Below are 18,355 nucleotides of genomic sequence, written 5' to 3'. Positions count from 1 at the left end.
TTTCCAGTCCAGGTGTTGTGTGACAGCTTCCCCCCTTCATTTGCGTACCTCTTCAACTATCTGATGTTACCTAGGGTCATCATAGTGTTGATAATTGTGTCCTTCACTCAGAGAAAACAACCAGCTGCTGAAATTAAAATGCACTTGAGGATAAAGCACATACATACTGGCCAACATGCATTAGCAAACTGAACAATGAATGGGAAAACCAGTGTAACATGGTGATGCATATGTTCACTAGGCAGCCATCAGTGTAATTCTGGACCTACTCCATTGATATTTTCTTATTCACCTCAAAGAAGTCTCCATTAAGTCAACATGAAACTTTATACAAAGTTCAGGCTACCTTTGTGGCTTCGTAGGTCTGGAACAGAGGAAGTTACCAGGTATGAAAACAGTCTGGTCTTTTCAGACATTTTTGCCTGGAGAGAGCCACCATAGTGCAGTATCTACCTACTTAAAGTGCAAAATACATGGGTGTTTAATAAACTACACATGCATAGGAGTAAGAATCTCTCCAGAAAACAGTTGCTTTTTATCTTACTTTCTCTTGGAGGATCACATGGAGATCAGGTTGCAGATTCTTATTTTGCAGATTGTATTGTTTCATAACAAATGTGTTTCTGCAGTGTATTGTCATATGGATAACAAAAAGTGAAATTAGCTATCTTCTCTACCCTGTATCTTTTTGATTGTTATTCAATCCAGTAAAATTAAAAATAAGAACAAAAACCTTCGTTGTTCCGAAATCCAGAAAGCTGTCTGAAGTTACAGTTATTTAAACATCTCTTACTGCCTCAAGGTAAAAGTTGTGTTGTAGTCCAGCATATGGGAAAATCAAAGTCTGAGGTCTTCTATTGGCACAGAAAAAGAACATATGTTATTCTTATAAACTTCACATACTTGCTGTTAGTGACTTTTATTTCCTACCACGTATTCCTTTAGTCCCTAAAAAAAAAAAAAAAAAGGACACAACATTTAAAAGTTAGCATTTTAGACTATTAAAGTAACTGCTTAGGGGAATTTTCACAGTTCAGATTATGATTGTAAAAAACTTACGATGTTAAAACTTCAGTATTTATGACAAATGATCCATGTTCCAAATGGTCAGAGTTATTTTCTCCCATGTAGATATTCATGTTCTCATTTTCTTGAAAGTGTGGGTCCAGAGAAACTATAAATGTAAATCCATAATTAGCAACAGAATGATCATAAGTTACTTTCATGTGCATAAAATCTTTATAACATCATGTGGATGTTAGTATGAGTAACTATTATAAATATTTCCATTGGTATAGATCTTAGAACAAGGAGGACTCTCTAAAAGGAAGAAATAAGAGTTAAGTAAGATTAAGACTTCCTGGTGGAAATATTCCCTGTAAATTTTATGGCTTCTATTTTAGGGTTATTTAAAGGTTTGTTTTTTTTTTTTTTTCCTGTTACATTATTAAAACTATCAAAATACTACAGAACCCATGTTAATATAGAAATTATTTTAATAGTTAGAATGCTAGAGGATCTTTCTTATAACATAAACTTAATAGAGAAAAAATAATGGCATTAAGTAGTGTATGGGTATACTTAGTGTTGAGGTGATGGTGGAACAATGGTAGTGACACTTTAAGTTAAGACACTCTAATTAAAACAGAAGTTGAATGGCCTTTTATAAGGATCTTGCATATTTAGTAATTGATGGCTTCCAATTTTGATTAAGTTGTCCCATGTTACATTTAGGAATTAATAGTTTTAAGATTATTTTAGCATACGTTCCTTTAAGTTACAATAGTATGTTCTTCTGAAATTAATCTGTAATTCCTGCCATATAAAAATTCTGATATTGACTTATTTTTAACTGCTTGGTTAAGTAACATAATAGTCATGTCTGTTGTTTTCTGTTTATTTCATTGTAGTCCTAGGCAAAAGCCCTTATTTATATTTTTGTTTTTATCTTTGTTCTGAATCTGAGATAAAATTGAAATATTTACATTTAATAAGATTTTTATGAATAATTTTTGAAAGATTCTGTGCCTATACTTTCTAATCAAAGTGAAATCTCTCTTGATAATCTCTCAGCATGCTTCACAAGTCTAAAAACTGATTTGTGGCATGAGGTTTTTGCCTAGTGGGAAATGAAATGTTGGTTTTGATGAAAACCAGCCTTTTTGTCAGCAAGTGTTTATACTGAAAATTTGTCGCGAGAGTTAGAGAGGATTATTGAACTGCTCAGCTTTCACAGAAGCTGGACACTGAAGTTTTCTGACCACGGCTGAGTTTCTCTTGCAAGTCTGTTGTCCTGTTCAGTTTGAATCCTACAAAGTGTTCTGTTTCCTGACTGTGGCTGAGGACATGCTTGGACTACAAATGGATGTAACAAAGATGCTGCGGGTACACGATGGCTTTTTGATTTGCCCAAACAATGTGCCTAGCTTAGGATTGTCTTTATAGTCATATGTCTTGAACATATGGTCTTTGTTAGTACTCAAGTTTGGATTGATTTTTGCCAGAACCAGTGTTTTTGCATCATAAATTCTTAGTCATATGAGAGACTTTATTTGCTATGGATACAAATATATGCTGGGCACAAGATACTGATTGTTGGCCAGTTGGACTCTACAGTTATTCCTGAGTATGTGCTACAGCAGTACTTTTTCCTGTTGATTTGTTTTGGTGTTCAGAGCTACGAGCGGGCTTTGCCATGCCAGGGAGGGCATTAAGAGTAAAGGTAGAGAGGCTCATCAACCCAGCTAGTTTGTGTTGCTGCCCTACTGCCTTCATCGCAGTGTGCGTGACCTCTGGCTGTGCATGGGAGTAATGCTGCCATTAAGCAAAATATATTTTGTTACTTAATCTTGGTTTTTCTTTTTGAGCTTCTGCTGTCAAAATTTAGTTGATCACAAGACTTACAGTTGGCTTACATGAGACTGAGGTGTGTTTAAACACTTCTTATATTGAGATATTTTATAAAGCTTCTGTAAAGTACTGCACTAAATCCTTGCAAGAATTTTTGAAAATGTGTTTGCCAAAACATTTGTTCTATACATGCCAAGTTCACAGTGTTCGATACTGAAATGAAATCATCTTAATTTCCAAAATGTCTATTTCTTATATTAGCCCACTCTTATCCTAGGCTTTGTAGTGTTTATATAATCAGAATGTTGTTATACTCATGTGTAAATTTATGGATCTTAGTACTCCTGTTTTATTCAATGAGGAGTAAGCTTGCAGACGGATATTGCCCCAAATTGACAGCTCTTCAAATTAGTTAAAAAAAAACAAAAACAAAAACAACAACAACAGCAAAACAAAACTATATAAATGCAGAACTTTATTCAAGTGTAGTACCTCAAGAAACAAAAGCTTTAATTGATACAGAAAGCTTATCTTCAGTATCTTAGATTGTCTTATATTTTCTGAGTTATGTTCTCCCACTCTTAGCTGCATGTGATAAATATTCCCTTTTGAGAATGTTATTCTAATTAAGTATACTTAAATACACATCATGTTTAGATGTTTCATATACACTTGATATGGAATGGATGTCACTATTTAATTCTAACAACTATTTCATTAAATCTTGCTTTATTTATAGAAGTGAATGTTAGTATTCTGTAATGGTATTTTTTTTAGCAGGTCAGATTGTTTCCCCACAATCTGCTCCAGCCTGTGTTGAGAACAAAAATGATGTGAGCAGAGAAAATAGCACTGTTGACTTCAGCAAGGTAAGTAGGTTCACTGGTGGCAAATAGAGCTTCAGGATTACCAAACAGGTCTTGTAAATATATTGAATCTATGTGAGTTAGAAAAAGCTATGAAATGCAATTTTTTGCTTGAACATTAAAAATTTTCAAGTACTGCAATAATGTTTCTATGTAACAACAGCAAAAAATTTCCTTGTTTTCCTGGTAAATTACTGGCAATAAGAAATGACAGTGTAAGAATGTGGATATCCATTTATTGGATTAAAGTATAGTAGGTGTATACCTGGAGGGGAAGTTTTTACAAATGAACAGAAAATTGCCTCAGTAGAAAGATAATTCAGAATTCTTGTAATTTGAACTTACCTTTCAGATTTGTACTTTTTGTAGAAGTAAAACATGAATGTAAACTATGCTTTTTATAACCTGAACTTGTGGATTCCAGATGTCTCAAACAGAATGTGTTTCTGTAAAGCTATACCTTAATACTTTTGGCAAGCCAAGATATTTCAGTACGCATCACAAAAGATGTTAGCTGTTCAGTAGTGGAGATTGCAATGACAGTTCAATGTTAAATAGCAAAGAAAAGCAAACAGCTTCTCAGCTTTAACGTAAAGGAGAATCCTAATTTAAGAAGTCTGTATGTATCTAAAACAAACTGTCACATTAGATGCAGATGACAAACCTGACAGGAATAGATGGCTTCAACTGACGCGTTAATACAGCAAAGGTTGAGTAAGTGAAGAAAGGTAATTTAAACCAATATTCTGAAGAGCAGTGCTTTTGAGTCTGTTGAATCTTAATGTTAGTGCAACTGAGCTAAAAGTAGAGTTATGTGATTGCTCCATCTGGTGCCAGAGATATTTCCTAGCAGCAGTAGCTATTTGCACCAGTTGAATTCTTGACTGAACATGCCAGACTAGAAATGATGTATGGCTGAGATGAAGATGGGGAACAGATCTTATTGTCAAAGATTGTGAGAAAAAAGGAAGAGGGTTGGAGATGTATTGTGGGCCAATAGCTCTTCAGAGGTAGTAAGGACTATAAACATGGTAAAAAATTGCAGACTAACCTTTAAAAATGTTTTAAATTAAGAATATAGAAAATCATATGTGATTTTGGTTTGCTGGTATTAATAAAATTGTTAACTGAAAATAACTGTTCTGGCAGTTGTTCTAACATAAAGATAATGATGCTAAACATAAATCTGGCTATTCAAAATTATCCTATACTGAATTGAAGCTTCTAGCAACCCTAGTGGAGATGATGTGACTTCCAGTTGTGCTTTTCTTGCTTATTTCCACTATTTCTTTGAGTTTTGTAGGATAAGAATCCCAATCCATTATCTAGCTACATGTTTTTCCTCCTCCTTCTTTTTCTTTGTATTAAACAAGAATGGAGGCTGCAACAACTCATCCTTCAGTCTCTTCAGTCTCTAGTTGTGTAGCACTGGAGCTCTTCCTAGTTAAATTACATGAGAAGAGATCAACATGTCATCTTTGGCTAGGTTCAGCAGCATTAGATACCAACAAGGATGTCAGGATACGAAAGAAACATCTTCTGTTTGCTGAAATGAATTGAGAGGCTTCTAATCTAAATTACCTTTTTTAAACTGTCTTATATACATCTGTTTATCCCTTTGAAGATGCATACGTAAAGTACAATTTCCACTTGAAAGATGCTATTGCACATAACTCCCAGTGGTTATAATTGGAATTATGTGCACAGATTGAGAGGAAAGTAGAGCAGTACACTAATTTTCTCTTGAATATTGTGATTTCTTGCTCTAATTTTGTTCCACATACCAATGTCATTTATCTTCTCCAAAAAGTCAACTTTAACTTCTTTGCGTATTATATCTTTCCTAATCTATCTCCCTTGGGCTGCTTCTAATGTTCCGAATTTTGGAGTTGATTCAAAAAGCTGACTTAATCTGAATATGGCACCAATACTGCTGATTGTATTAGTATCTATTTATGAATAATACGAGGACACAACTCTAAAAGCTGTCTTTAGCATTACTTCAGTAGCCTAAAGAGGGATGTTGTAAATGTGTCACTCTTTCTCTGGGAATACTTTGTATTCTCAGGACCCAATGAAGGTGGTTGAAATGGTCTGTCGCTTTTCTACTTCAAGCTGAGCCAGTGAGCAGGGTGGGGATGGCAGTGTAACAACTGTATCTGGCTGAGCTCTTATACTGCTGCATGCCCTGGAGGCTGAAGTGATCCTCAAGTGTCCTGAAATATGTAATGGATTAGGGGACTGCAGCCTGTCCCTTGGCAACATTTCTGTGTTCCGTGTATAAATGGTATATCTGAATCAAAACTGTTTCCCTATACTTAATGCAGCTTGATTTTTTTTTTTTTTCCCAAATATCACACAAAACAATCAATTTATTTTTGAATGCTTTTGACTCTGTTTATAAGTAAATTTGATTAATACAGATCAAGGCTTTCCTGAGGGGAGTGATGTTGGTTATTTTCTGTTTGTCTTCATTTCAAGTTGCGTTTGGTTCTCTGGGAGGCCTCCCCCTCCTCCTTCAGTCGTTGAGTTGAGGTTCCCTGCAGGGGAGCAGACTCCACATTAGTCATTTACTTCAGTGCTTAATTGAAGCCTTCTGAGGCTATTAAACGCCTGGTAATGAATATGCATCAATTTATGGTTAAGATTAAGATGTGATGAGGGCTATCCAACTAAAGGCTTCTTGTAATAAGAAATGCATTGTGGAGTATGGCGGATAGGATAGATGAAGCATTTGAAGGATGTAGCATTTGCCATTGCCCAAGACACACTCCAGGGCTACCTCTGCTTTTATTAGGTACCAGAAACAGCACCTCAGTTTTGCATGTTTTTGGTCATTTGATGCAAGTTTTGGGCCTCTATTCAATAGCATATAGATTTTAGAATCTCAGGCTGATCAATCAACAGGAAACCTGTCTGGAAATACTTGCTGGTAGACAAGAAAGTATATCTGAAAGATATGAGTCTTGGTCCTTTGGTCTGTATTTTAGTGGACCTTAAAGTGACAGCTGTAGCATGTGGTATGTGAGACATTACATTATTAAATTTATAGAATGCACATTGTTATATGTGCCTGAAAGATTATTTTATTTATCTCAAGTGTAATTGTTCTAAGTTGCCAAAATTGGATGCAGAATGAATCTGTTTGTGTTGTATTTAAGTCTAAGGAGTTATTTTGCGATTTGAGTGGGCAACAGAAGAATTTATCTCACAAGTAGTTTTAAAAAGTACTTGCACTCCAACCTCTCAGGTTGATTTGATGGCGGTCAGACTTTGTGAGGTGTTGGTCACCACACTTGATTAGCGCAGGGGTAGCATTAGGTATTTCTTTATGATCTTAGAGAAATTCGATTTCAAATACAGGCAACTTTATTATATCTGAATTCTGATTTAGTGCCAGAGCCATTTGCGAGAAAGCAATTTTCTAAATATTACCAAAGCCCATGCATGCTAGTACTGACAGATGGCTGGAAGATAGACATTAAAATGGTCCACTTTAACAGTTTATGTTGGATTTGGTTGCTGTTGTTGTGTTTAGATTAATAAAAGGAAAGCAAATGACAAAATTCATGTATTTTGAAATGTAGACAATACTGGTGTATAATGAAATCAAACATACATTATATACTCTATTTCTCCATGTCAATTTTTGTTACAAATTGTCAACTGACACTGAGAAAAGTAAATACAAATGAGCTTGTTCCTAAGCAAATACCTAGATCTGACATAGTAATGCCATTATGAAGCTGCTTTTTTGTCTCTTCCTACCCTCCCCCTGGAGAAGTCAACATCAGAGCCTTAAAACTCCAAAGTTTTTGTTCTGCTTTGCTCTTTCAGCTTACTCCCTTGAGACAATTATGGTCCTAGCTTTTCTGTTGTTTTCAGTAGAAAAAAAGTATATTCCATTAAATATGAAAACTACAGAGTAGTGGAAGGGGGGATTTGAGATAGTGGAGCCTGTTCTTTTTCTCACAGAGATTGTAATATGGCAACTATGAACCATGAATTAATGAGTTTAACAATTATTAATTATGGAAAAATTAGATGTCTTAATTTCTTCTACTGCAATTAATTATGTTATGAGTGTTGATGCTGCTATGATTTTTATAAAATTATTAAATAGGAGATTAATATTATATGCCTAACAAGATTGTGGTTTTTTTTTTTTCCTATTATAAATGATTTCTGGAGTATTTTAGCTATGTTTCTAAGATAATATTAGTCAAATACTGAAAGATCAGTTTCTGTTTTTGAGAAACATCTTTATTTTTGAAAAAATTACTTTTTCAAAAGACAGGAGTAAAAGCTGAAGAATTAAAATGATTGTAAAAATTAAAATATATAATGCAGTAAGTGACCAAAATGAGGGGAAACAAAAATCCTTATCTGTAACTCCTAGGATAATTTGATATCTTTTTCCCAGGTTGACTTACATTTCATGAAAAAGATACCACCTGGAGCTGAAGCATCAAACATCTTAGTTGGTGAGCTGGAATTCCTGGACCGTGCAGTTGTTGCTTTTGTTAGGTTATCGCCTGCGGTGCTGCTTACAGGACTAGCTGAAGTTCCAATTCCAACTAGGTACAGTTAGATTTATTTCTTTTCATGTTTTTCTAAGTACCTCTTGGAGGCATGTGTTGTGACCTTCAGCAAATTTCATCTCACCATGAGTTAAGGACATCTTTTTACTTGCAATTTAATTATGTGTATTCAGAAACATACATAAATATGTGTATGTATATTCTGACACATGCTGTTAATGTGTGATTAGATTTATTCTTCACGGACGTAGAAAATATAGTTTGTCAGCTTACAGAATGGGATTAATAATTTACAAACTCTTAATTCTGTAGGTGAAATATGAGGAAAAAGCAGCAAAGCAAAGTGATACAACTTTCGTCTGGAACTGAAATTAATCTCGTGATACTGCAGAATTAAGTCCAGAAGAGAAAAATTGTGAAAGGGGTGTTTAAAAGGAAAAATTCAAACTATATGGTTTGATAGGCTAGGGATTGTTAATGGATCAAGAACATGCTGTGAATATGCTCCTCTAAAACTCTGTAGATACTTGCATTAAAGGAAATGTAACTTTTGACCATAAATTTTTATTAGATTATATTTTTCTTAGATGAAATTTTTTCTCGTGAAGTATTTTGACATTGAGGACAGTTTATGAGGAATCGTTTTAATGTCTAAAATATACTAAGATTCTAAGAAGATCTTCAAATACATTGTTGTCACTTGGGGCTAATTTGGATCAAAGCTCTATCTAATTCTCCCGTATCTAAATTCACTAGCTTAACTATTATGAAGACTCTCAGCTTTTTTGTTGTTGTTGGTTTGGCTTTGAGTTGCATGTATTCTGCCTCTCTTTCTTCTTCTCTTTCCCTGTTTCTATAAAAATAGAATTTCATCAGAAGACAACACTGCATTGCAGTTGTTTATGGCCTTCACCTAGGAGATGAAATGCTCAGACTCTGATTCTTGCTCACAGTCTGATAAATAGTATAAAATTTGCTTTAATTTTTAATTTCTTTGAATATGTCTTTAGGTCTTTTACTTGTACATATGTATAAGAGTCACTGAGATACTGAGTTAAATTTTTAAAATAACAGAAGCTTTTTTTCTGCATAATCTCTCCCACAAAGAAACGCATGACAGTGAAGACAGTACAGATGTCTTGATTTTTGGCCTAGAGAAAATTAAGGAATTAAAAATTAGGATAATTAATATTTTTTGCAAGATACTTAGTTTAGAAATAATTTAATAATTTTCATTAGTAAAAAGTTGTTTTTGTATTTTTACAAACCTGGAAACACCAGTTATTTCATCTGAACCTGTCCTGTGCATTTTAAAGAACCACAAGCCCAGAGTAGAGGTTAGAGTCTTTTTACTGGGAGGAAAGATGAATTAAAAAATATTTTCATTCAGAGGTAACTTCAAAATCAGAAAAAATGAAATAATTCTACTGTAACTGCCATAAAATCATTAGTTCCATGACATTAACAGAATTAACGTTAAATGTTTTCTGTACGTAGTTTATATCTGCATATGTTTATTATGTAAGATAAGGTTTGTTACATAAGGGGATTTTGATAGTCTTAGTCTTAATCACAAGTCTAATTGTGAAACTTATGATATATATTTCTATAAGTTACTTAAATGCACTTCCTAACCAGACCTTCATGTTTAAATGTTTATCTGAGGATCTTGAAGGAATATTATACATAGTACTTGATTTAGGATTTTTCTTATAGTCCAAATTTAAAATAATTGTTTTGGTAGTATTTATAGTAACTAGCATACGCCTTCCTTTTACATATTTTCATTTAACTTTTTTTTTCAGATTTTTGTTTATTCTTCTTGGGCCATTGGGTAAAGGGCAACAATATCATGAGATTGGAAGATCGATTGCAACACTGATGACAGATGAGGTAATTTTATTCTTGATTTGACTTTAGTCATTTTGTAATGACTGGAGGGATGTAATAGAGAACCTGGAATGCGGAACTGCCCAGTTGAATTGATGCACAGATAGAATTCAAGCTTTTTTCACCATTCTATAACTGCTCAGATTATGCTGCCAGGAGATGATAAAATGAGAGGTGAGCCTAATGTGCAAGGGCATCTTCATTGAGAAGGGACCATTCTGAAATATTTGGAGTGTTTCTCTCCTCATCTCTTTTTCCTCCCACTTTTGCTTTTCATAGGTGTTCCATGACGTTGCTTACAAAGCAAAAGACCGCAATGACTTGGTGTCTGGAATTGATGAGTTTCTTGATCAGGTTACAGTTCTCCCTCCTGGAGAATGGGACCCAACAATTCGAATAGAACCACCTAAAAACGTTCCTTCTCAGGTTTGTGCTTGTAAAATTCAGATGCTTTTAAGGATCGTGATGAAGTTTTGCTAAGTAGAATTAAGTCTAAGTAACTTAGCATTTAGCAAAGTCACTATATGGAAATATTGTATGTTTTTCTGTTTGCTACTTCGCTTTAAGAAAATTGTTGTCTTGAAAACATGTGATGTGATGACAGTCAGTGTAATTCAAAACTATGTCTCTCCTGAATAAAGACAGATGGATCTGAAGATCTTAAATTCGAGGTTGATTGGTAATAAGCATGTTTGATTATAACAAACAGCCGTAGTTTGCTTTTATTCTAAACTTATTGCTCTATCTTTGTTTTCTGAAACAGGAAAGACTAAAAAGCTTAAATCCCAAACATTCTATTGTGTATCCTAGAGGTGCTTAGTTTTTCTCTGAAGATGACTCAGAAGAAGAAAATACTGTGAAAAAGAAGGAATTTTTTTTTTCTTGTTGTCATTTTTATAGTATTACATGTTTAAGTACTCAGTGCAGGCTGTTAATAGCAGGTGGCTATTCACAAAGCTCTTCAATCATTATCTATTCTTCTATTATTTGATAGCTGTAATCCATTTTGAATAATGCGATGCACTTTTAGCCATATAACGTACAATTTGTTATCCATAATTCTTTTCAAAAGGTGCTCATCATGCGAAATTGCCAGTGAAGTCAGAATACAATGGCCTGATAAGAGCAAGCAATTATCAAAGCAGCTTGTCATACTGCTCTTTAAAAATGCTTCCTGATAACAAGATTTTTCTGAGATGAATTCTTTAAATTTCTTACACCACAATTCCTTCTACTTTTTCTGGTTACGCTGCTCCTCTACTGCTTATGAAGAGATTATGCTGATGAATCTTACAATAAAATTTAAATGTGCAGTCTTTCAAGTTTTGAAGCCTATTTTTTTTGCTAGATTTGTGTTTGATTGTGAAAATCTAAGAAAAGTGTCTTTTCTTCCTGACAGGAGAAGCGTAAGATTCCAGGAGTACCAAATGGGACTGCAGCTCATGGGGAACCAGAACATCCTGGAGGACACTCTGGACCAGAATTGCAACGCACTGGAAAGTTAGTGAAAAACATATTCAGAATCATAAGTGTCCCAGATGTTGCCCTTTCAAAAGAACAATAATGGTCTGACTCTATTGTAAATGACCAGTTTGGCACATCATCTTTTTCAGGCCTTATTCCTCACTAGCATACCACAAAGCTGAAAAAGATAGTACTTCCGAATTTCTTCAGAAAAGAAGAGGGCAAAAAAATTGAGTATTCACATTATAATTACAGAAAGCTCCTTACTCTATTTTTTATAGAAGTCAGATCACTATTGAACTCAATTAACATTGTTTTCTATTTCTGTATGAAGAAAAAGTTGGAAATAGGCTTGTCACATATTATGAATTCTTACAAATATTTTATTGTTGAGGTTATTGTGTTGTGAAGCTCCTGCATTTCATTTTTTGCCTCAGTAAGCCATGATGTGCCCTGGTACATGAGGCTGTGGTTACTGTGGTGGCTGCAGCATAAACGCATCTGAAGGAAGAATTTGTCCCAAAAAAGACAATACATACATTCTTAATATATTGTGAAGTAAGCCCATCAGCAGTCAGTGTCTGCCTTAGTGCAGTATCATCATGCTGGTAGCTGTGTGCTAGGCAATTTCGTTACTTTGCTGCCTCTTGATAATTAACTATTATTCCAACCTGCAGTGTTGCTGTTCGTAGTGTAGTAAAAGTTGGTAATGGGCAGCCAGTCTGTAAATTATACTTTTGCTGGTGAACCTGGTGTTGGTTGCTTGAAGGATCATTTGTTTTCAGGAGCTGGTAGCACTGTCTCCTCTACCTCAGAGCTGTCTGGTACATCAGATACATTAGAGAAAACAGCGCTGTGGGACATTTGCTTTAACTTAATTACGTATTGTAAAGGAATGCTTGATTCTAAGTTTTTTATTATATTTAGCATAATGTAAATGACAAGGTATGAGTTCTTGTCCATGAAAATTTCTAGCCTAGATTTCATCCTATTGCCAAATGTATTTAGGAAGAGCTTTGCAAGGAATATGATGTGCTCTATATGTAGGAATGTAGGCAAACATGCAGTATAATAGCCCTCTGATAAAACAAATAAAAAGAATTATTTCACAAAAGTACTGGGGCTTTATGCATGGGAGCTAACAACTGATCAGAAGTTTTGGGCATGCGTGACGAAGTTTTTAAGTAAGAAACATGAAAATTCTTTTGTTTTAAAACAATTTCCTGATTAAGGTTATCAGGACAGAGTTCCCAAAAACTTTATTCTGAGGCAGGATGAATTATAAGGATATGTTTCATTTGATTAAGGAAGAGTAGCTTCTCTACAGCTGCTAAGGAATACTGTGGAAGAAAGTTCCATAAGCCTTCATAAATTTTCTCTTTTACTTTTAGATTTTTTGGTGGATTGATTTTAGATATAAAAAGAAAGGCTCCATTCTTCTGGAGTGACTTCAGGGATGCTCTCAGTCTACAGTGTCTGGCATCGTTTTTGTTTCTCTACTGTGCTTGCATGTCTCCTGTCATCACGTTTGGTGGTCTACTGGGAGAAGCAACTGAAGGTCGTATAGTATGTGTTAAATCTGAATTTTTAAAAGAAACTTACATTGCTAGATTCATGGTTAGTATTTATTTTTTTTACTGTTCCAAGGGGATAAATGTATATTAAAATCTATTTTTATACTTTATATATTTATTTTTATATTGAAAATATATATTTAAAATATATTTGTTTCATTATTTAGAAGTCTACAAATCATTATGTTGCAAAAAAAGAACCAGTTGGAAAATTTATACACACTTCTCTCTGTTTCATATTCAGAGTGCAATAGAATCGCTGTTTGGAGCGTCCATGACTGGAATTGCCTACTCTCTCTTTGGTGGACAGCCTCTCACTATACTTGGCAGTACGGGACCAGTTCTAGTGTTTGAGAAGATTTTATTCAAATTTTGCAAGTAAGTGACGTAGAGATACTTAAAATTTCTAACATGTTATAAGATGTAGTAGTTTACCAGTGACATTTATAGAATCTTTCTAAGCCAGGTGAAGACTTACTTCATCGATTTATTCATGTAAACTGATGTTTGAGGTGAGTGAGATCATAACATGCATAATTACTGAAGTCTTTTTAAGTAAAATTAGAAACATTGAACAATGAATTGCAGCATCTGCAGAAGAAGATCAGGGGATTGTTTTAAAGTGAACTGTATAGTCTGAAAATTATGCTTTGACTGAAACAAAGTCAATTGTTGATCATGCAGAAAAGTTGAAGAGTGGGCCACTTTTTTGCCTCCCTCCCTGCTTCTTGCCCTCTTTCTGAAGAGCCAAACTGTTCCCAAAATTGCTCGTTCTTATACAAAGCCTATTTTGGAGTCGCTTCTTCATCTAGGAAACTGTGGCTGGACAAATGATTAACCGTGTTGTTTATTTATTTTCTCTTTAGAGAGTATGGGTTATCATACCTTTCCCTGAGAGCTAGCATTGGTCTGTGGACTGCAATCCTGTGCATCATCCTTGTTGCAACTGATGCAAGCTCCCTGGTCTGTTACATTACCCGGTTTACTGAAGAAGCTTTTGCTTCTCTTATCTGCATAATTTTCATTTATGAGGCCTTAGAGAAGCTATTTCATCTCAGTGAGACATATCCAATCAACATGCATAATGATTTGGACCTGCTGACTAAGTACTCGTAAGTATGATCTCTTAACACTTTGTTGTTTTTTTTTTTTTCCATAAATGGTGAAATCTTTGAAAGAATGCAACTAGTGTGCAACAGGATAAGTTTTCGATTGTTGTGAATATAATATGTGGGAGCTATTGAATTAGGCATGATTCTGGCATATAGAAATAGTAGTTACTGGAGATGTGTACTGTAATTTAAGTAAAAAAATTATTGGAATTTTGGAAAGCTACTCAAATGAAACCTGGAAATCTTAGAATAATAATAATTTAAAAATCAGCTTTAGTTTTTTATTCACATTTTTAATTAAGTGCAACTCAATGGCATCTTACTATAACCTTGTATTAGTGCTTTATAATATTTTATATCATATTTCTGTCTTTTTTTTTTGTTAATTGAAATATTGACCTATCTAAAAACTTGATGTGACTCCTTCAATTTAATCCAAATGGTAGGAACTCAGTGAGAACTGGAGTGATTTCAGAATTGTTAGGTGCCTCTCTGCAGTGCTTGATTTTTATCATACCAATTTGTTCTTAATTACAAGATTTTTAACAGGACTGCATTTGTATAACTTGACAATGGATGTTTTCATAAGCTGTTTTGGATAAAGGGTATTATCATTGGGAATAGAAAAACGATTGCTTTAATTGATATAGTTTCATTTTGAATTAAAAATTCAGGATTGTTTCTGTGATATCAGAAGTATTGGTAAAGGGCAAGATCCTAGTTGGGCTTGATGCCAATTAAGTCTGGTCACCTCAGCAAATGTCACTGAAAAGCATTTTTGGAGAAGATTCACCTTCAGAAATATCTTTATTTCACTGAACCCTTTTGAACACTCTGCGTGTACAGAGTGGAGCCCCCAAAAAACAATGCTTGAACAGTGCCACATCTTTTGTTCACTGGAAAAACAGGAGTGCCTCAACCAAATGTCTCATTTGCATTTTAAGCTGGGAGAAACAAAACACAGCGACAGAAAAAATATTTGAATTTTGTGCATGCATCACTAGTAAAGTAGATGATAAAACCTGAATCCAAATGTGCAGTAAGTATCTTAATAAATGGAACAGACTGAATTATTGTAACAGCAGTTCTGCTGTGACATGTTCTGCTGTGCTGAAAAAATAGTATTTCTCTCTAACAGCTTGACTGGTAGATAAAGTAATATTAATTTGAAGAGAAAACGATAAACATCACAAATAAAGCATGCACACAATTGAAGTTATATCCCGATATCAGTTAACATCACTTAACTTCTATGATGTTGATACTTTTACTGTAAAGAGCCTTATATAGTACAGTGTATTTTTTTTTTTTCCCTATACCACTTCAAAGTAGTCATGGCAAAGGGAAACGGGATATGATGTTCTCACAGTGTTTTTGACAAGTTAATACTAGAGAGACAAAAATTTATTCAGAAACCACTTAGCAGGCAGAGCTAAGTTATTAAAATATATAATGAAAAAATAAATGAAAATAGGGATATGGATCCCTGGTTAGCTAAATTTATTTGTAGTTAGGTGTGGATTTATCTGAGATTACAGAGACAAATTCAAAGTTTTGCTTTGCAGTGCAGTGATAATAGGTATCTCCATATTTTATGATAAAGTTTTACTGTTCTCCTCCTTACGTTTACAAATTATTATTTGTTTTTATTTAAAATGCCTTTCATTGATCAGAATCCAACAAATTAATTGTTTCTGTGATACATAGTGTTTTGTACGGGCAGTGATTCTGGTGCGATTTTTTTCACTTTTTAAATAGTATGCTGGGTAAAAAAGACCCAAACTTTTCAAGTAAATAAAAGTCTAACTAACAAAAAATAATAAATTTTGCATTAAGTTACATTTCAGCTTTTTCATTCAGGTAGCAAAGTTAGTTTTTTCAAATGCTGCAGAGTCAGAAAACCCACAGAGATTGAAATTTTGCCTGTTACTAAGTATGAATATAAAAGCATGACAATTTTTAAAAATCAGCAGTTTGGAATATGACTTCAAATAACATTCAAGGAAAAGAAACATTCAGTCTAGCAATTCAGGGAGTCAGCACTGTATTTCAAGTATGTAATAGGGATGTTTCTCCTAAGCTTCAGAGCTATGTACCTTCAATTTTCATCTTTCTGAGAAAGCGTTTGTAGTTCATTTGCTTCCAAGTAAATAGAAACACTTCCTAGTTTGTATCTTCCTGCTTTCTTCCGAGGAAAAGCCTCTCTCTTCCTTCCATATTCCAAAGACTAATTGTTTTCTGTTAATAATCTGCTTCCTTCAGCTTGTTTTCTCATTGTCAGGAGGAGTTTGAGATTGATTTTTCTCTTTTCAACATCTCTGATGTTTGTTTTCATCTGACACTATTCTCCTCCATTCCACCGGCTTACCAGTAAAAATGATTGTGGATAGTTATTGTTGCTGCTTGGTTCCTTCTGCACAGACAGCTAGGAACAGCTTTTGCTACCCTGAGGCCCTGATTAAATGTCTGTATGTGTCTTCATCAGTTCTTGAAAGATCAGAAAATGAGTATTACTTGAAATAAACATTTTGTTTTTGTGTACTTGAAGTGAGGATATTGCTTTCACAAGAAATGAGAAGCTTTTTTTTCCTGCAGTGTATGACTCCAAATCTTCTATTTATTGTTTAAATGGGTAACAAGCTTGGTCTGAAACTGGTTCTGTCCTTAAAGGACCAGCATACTCTGTTACAGAAGCTAATTAATATCTGCTGTTTGCTAATTAAAACAGCTGTTTGCATTTATTTTTTTTTATCATTGGGGATTTTAAAGACAAGTTTTTAATTGTTAGTGAAGCCTTGGCAGTTCTTTAATTAGCAATGGGCTAACTTCAAAAGGTTCATTTCTCTTTGGATGTTTTGCCAAAGCTTACGCAAAACTACTTCTTGGATCTGCAATTCTGTGCTAAAAAAAACCTTAGGTTATACTATAAAATTTCTGTTTTCTGTATTCTCTTTGTTGTCTACTTAAATAAAAAAGAAGATAAATAGGTTAGGGCAATTTGAAGCTCTTTTGTGTAAGTTGTTAGCTCGCCCTCCTCTCTTAGCCCATGGGCCTTCTAAGGATGTTCTGATATCTGTAGGTAGTCAGTGTGCAATCCCAGTATTGTTGCCTTTGCTGTGGTGAAGAAATGAATTTGACTCAGGAAAAATCACTGGCATGCTATTAGTATTGTCCTTTGGAATACTAAAAAGACAAAGAAAAATAATTTGAAATGATATTTTATTTCAAACAGATTGTGTAACCATATTTCAAGCGAGAAAGATGTATTTTCGGTGGGTTTGTCTTCTCTTATCACAGAGTCACAGAATAGGGGCTTGGAGGGACCTCCAGAGATCACCTGGCCCAACCTCCCTGCAGCAGGCTATGCAGGTAGGATCGAGGTGGGTCTTGAATATCTCCAGAGAAGGAGAACCCACAACCTCCCTGGGCAGCCTATTCCAGTGCTCTGTCACGCTTACTGTGAAGAAGTTCCTTCGAATATTGATGCAGAACTTTATGCTCCAGTTTATGGCTGTTTCCCCTTGTCCTGCCCTCACGGGCAGCTGAAAAGAGGAAGGCTGTTTGACTCCACACTTAAGTAACTTATTAAAGGGCAATTTATTTTATTTTTACTCTCTTGTGGGAGTTTTATATAAACAACTGTACTACATGTATTTCTACTTGTATTTAAGAGCCAGCAGTGTGTTCTTGCAGCCCTGAACGACACCTTAGGCTGCATCAAAAAAGGTGTGGCCAGCAGGGAGAGAAAAGTGATTGTCACCCTCTACTCTCATGAGACCCTTTTTGGAGTACATCCAGGCCTGGAGCCCCCAGCACAGGAAAAGTGTGGAACTGTTAGAGCGGGTTCAGAGGAGGGCCACAAAGGTGATCAGAGGGCTGGATAACCTCTCATACAAAGACATGATGAGGGAGCTGGGTTTGTTCAGCCTGATGAAGACAAGGCTCCCGGGAGACCCCATTGCTGCCTTCCAGTACTTAAAAGGAGCTTATAATCAGGAGAGAGACCAACTTTTTTTCATAGTCTGATAGTGATAGGACAAGGAGGAATGGCTTTAAAC

General features: G+C 34.7%; 1 protein-coding gene across 1 annotated transcript in view; it reads left to right on the top strand.

The window, feature by feature from the left end:
- The first annotated feature begins 3,611 nt into the window (after positions 1-3,611).
- Positions 3,612-18,355, top strand: part of SLC4A10 (solute carrier family 4 member 10) — a 37,964-nt gene continuing 23,220 nt past the window's right edge. Inside the window, exons 1-8 of the mRNA XM_010713811.2 lie at positions 3,612-3,719; positions 8,140-8,297; positions 10,063-10,150; positions 10,427-10,573; positions 11,547-11,647; positions 13,003-13,177; positions 13,430-13,563; positions 14,052-14,297. Of these exons, the coding sequence (XP_010712113.1) occupies positions 3,612-3,719; positions 8,140-8,297; positions 10,063-10,150; positions 10,427-10,573; positions 11,547-11,647; positions 13,003-13,177; positions 13,430-13,563; positions 14,052-14,297 (1,157 nt within the window). The remainder of the gene's footprint in view (positions 3,720-8,139; positions 8,298-10,062; positions 10,151-10,426; positions 10,574-11,546; positions 11,648-13,002; positions 13,178-13,429; positions 13,564-14,051; positions 14,298-18,355) is intronic.

This window comes from Meleagris gallopavo, chromosome 7, assembly GCF_000146605.3.
Source record: "Meleagris gallopavo isolate NT-WF06-2002-E0010 breed Aviagen turkey brand Nicholas breeding stock chromosome 7, Turkey_5.1, whole genome shotgun sequence".
NCBI lineage: Eukaryota > Metazoa > Chordata > Aves > Galliformes > Phasianidae > Meleagris > Meleagris gallopavo.
This window is presented reverse-complemented; position numbering and strand designations above follow the sequence as displayed.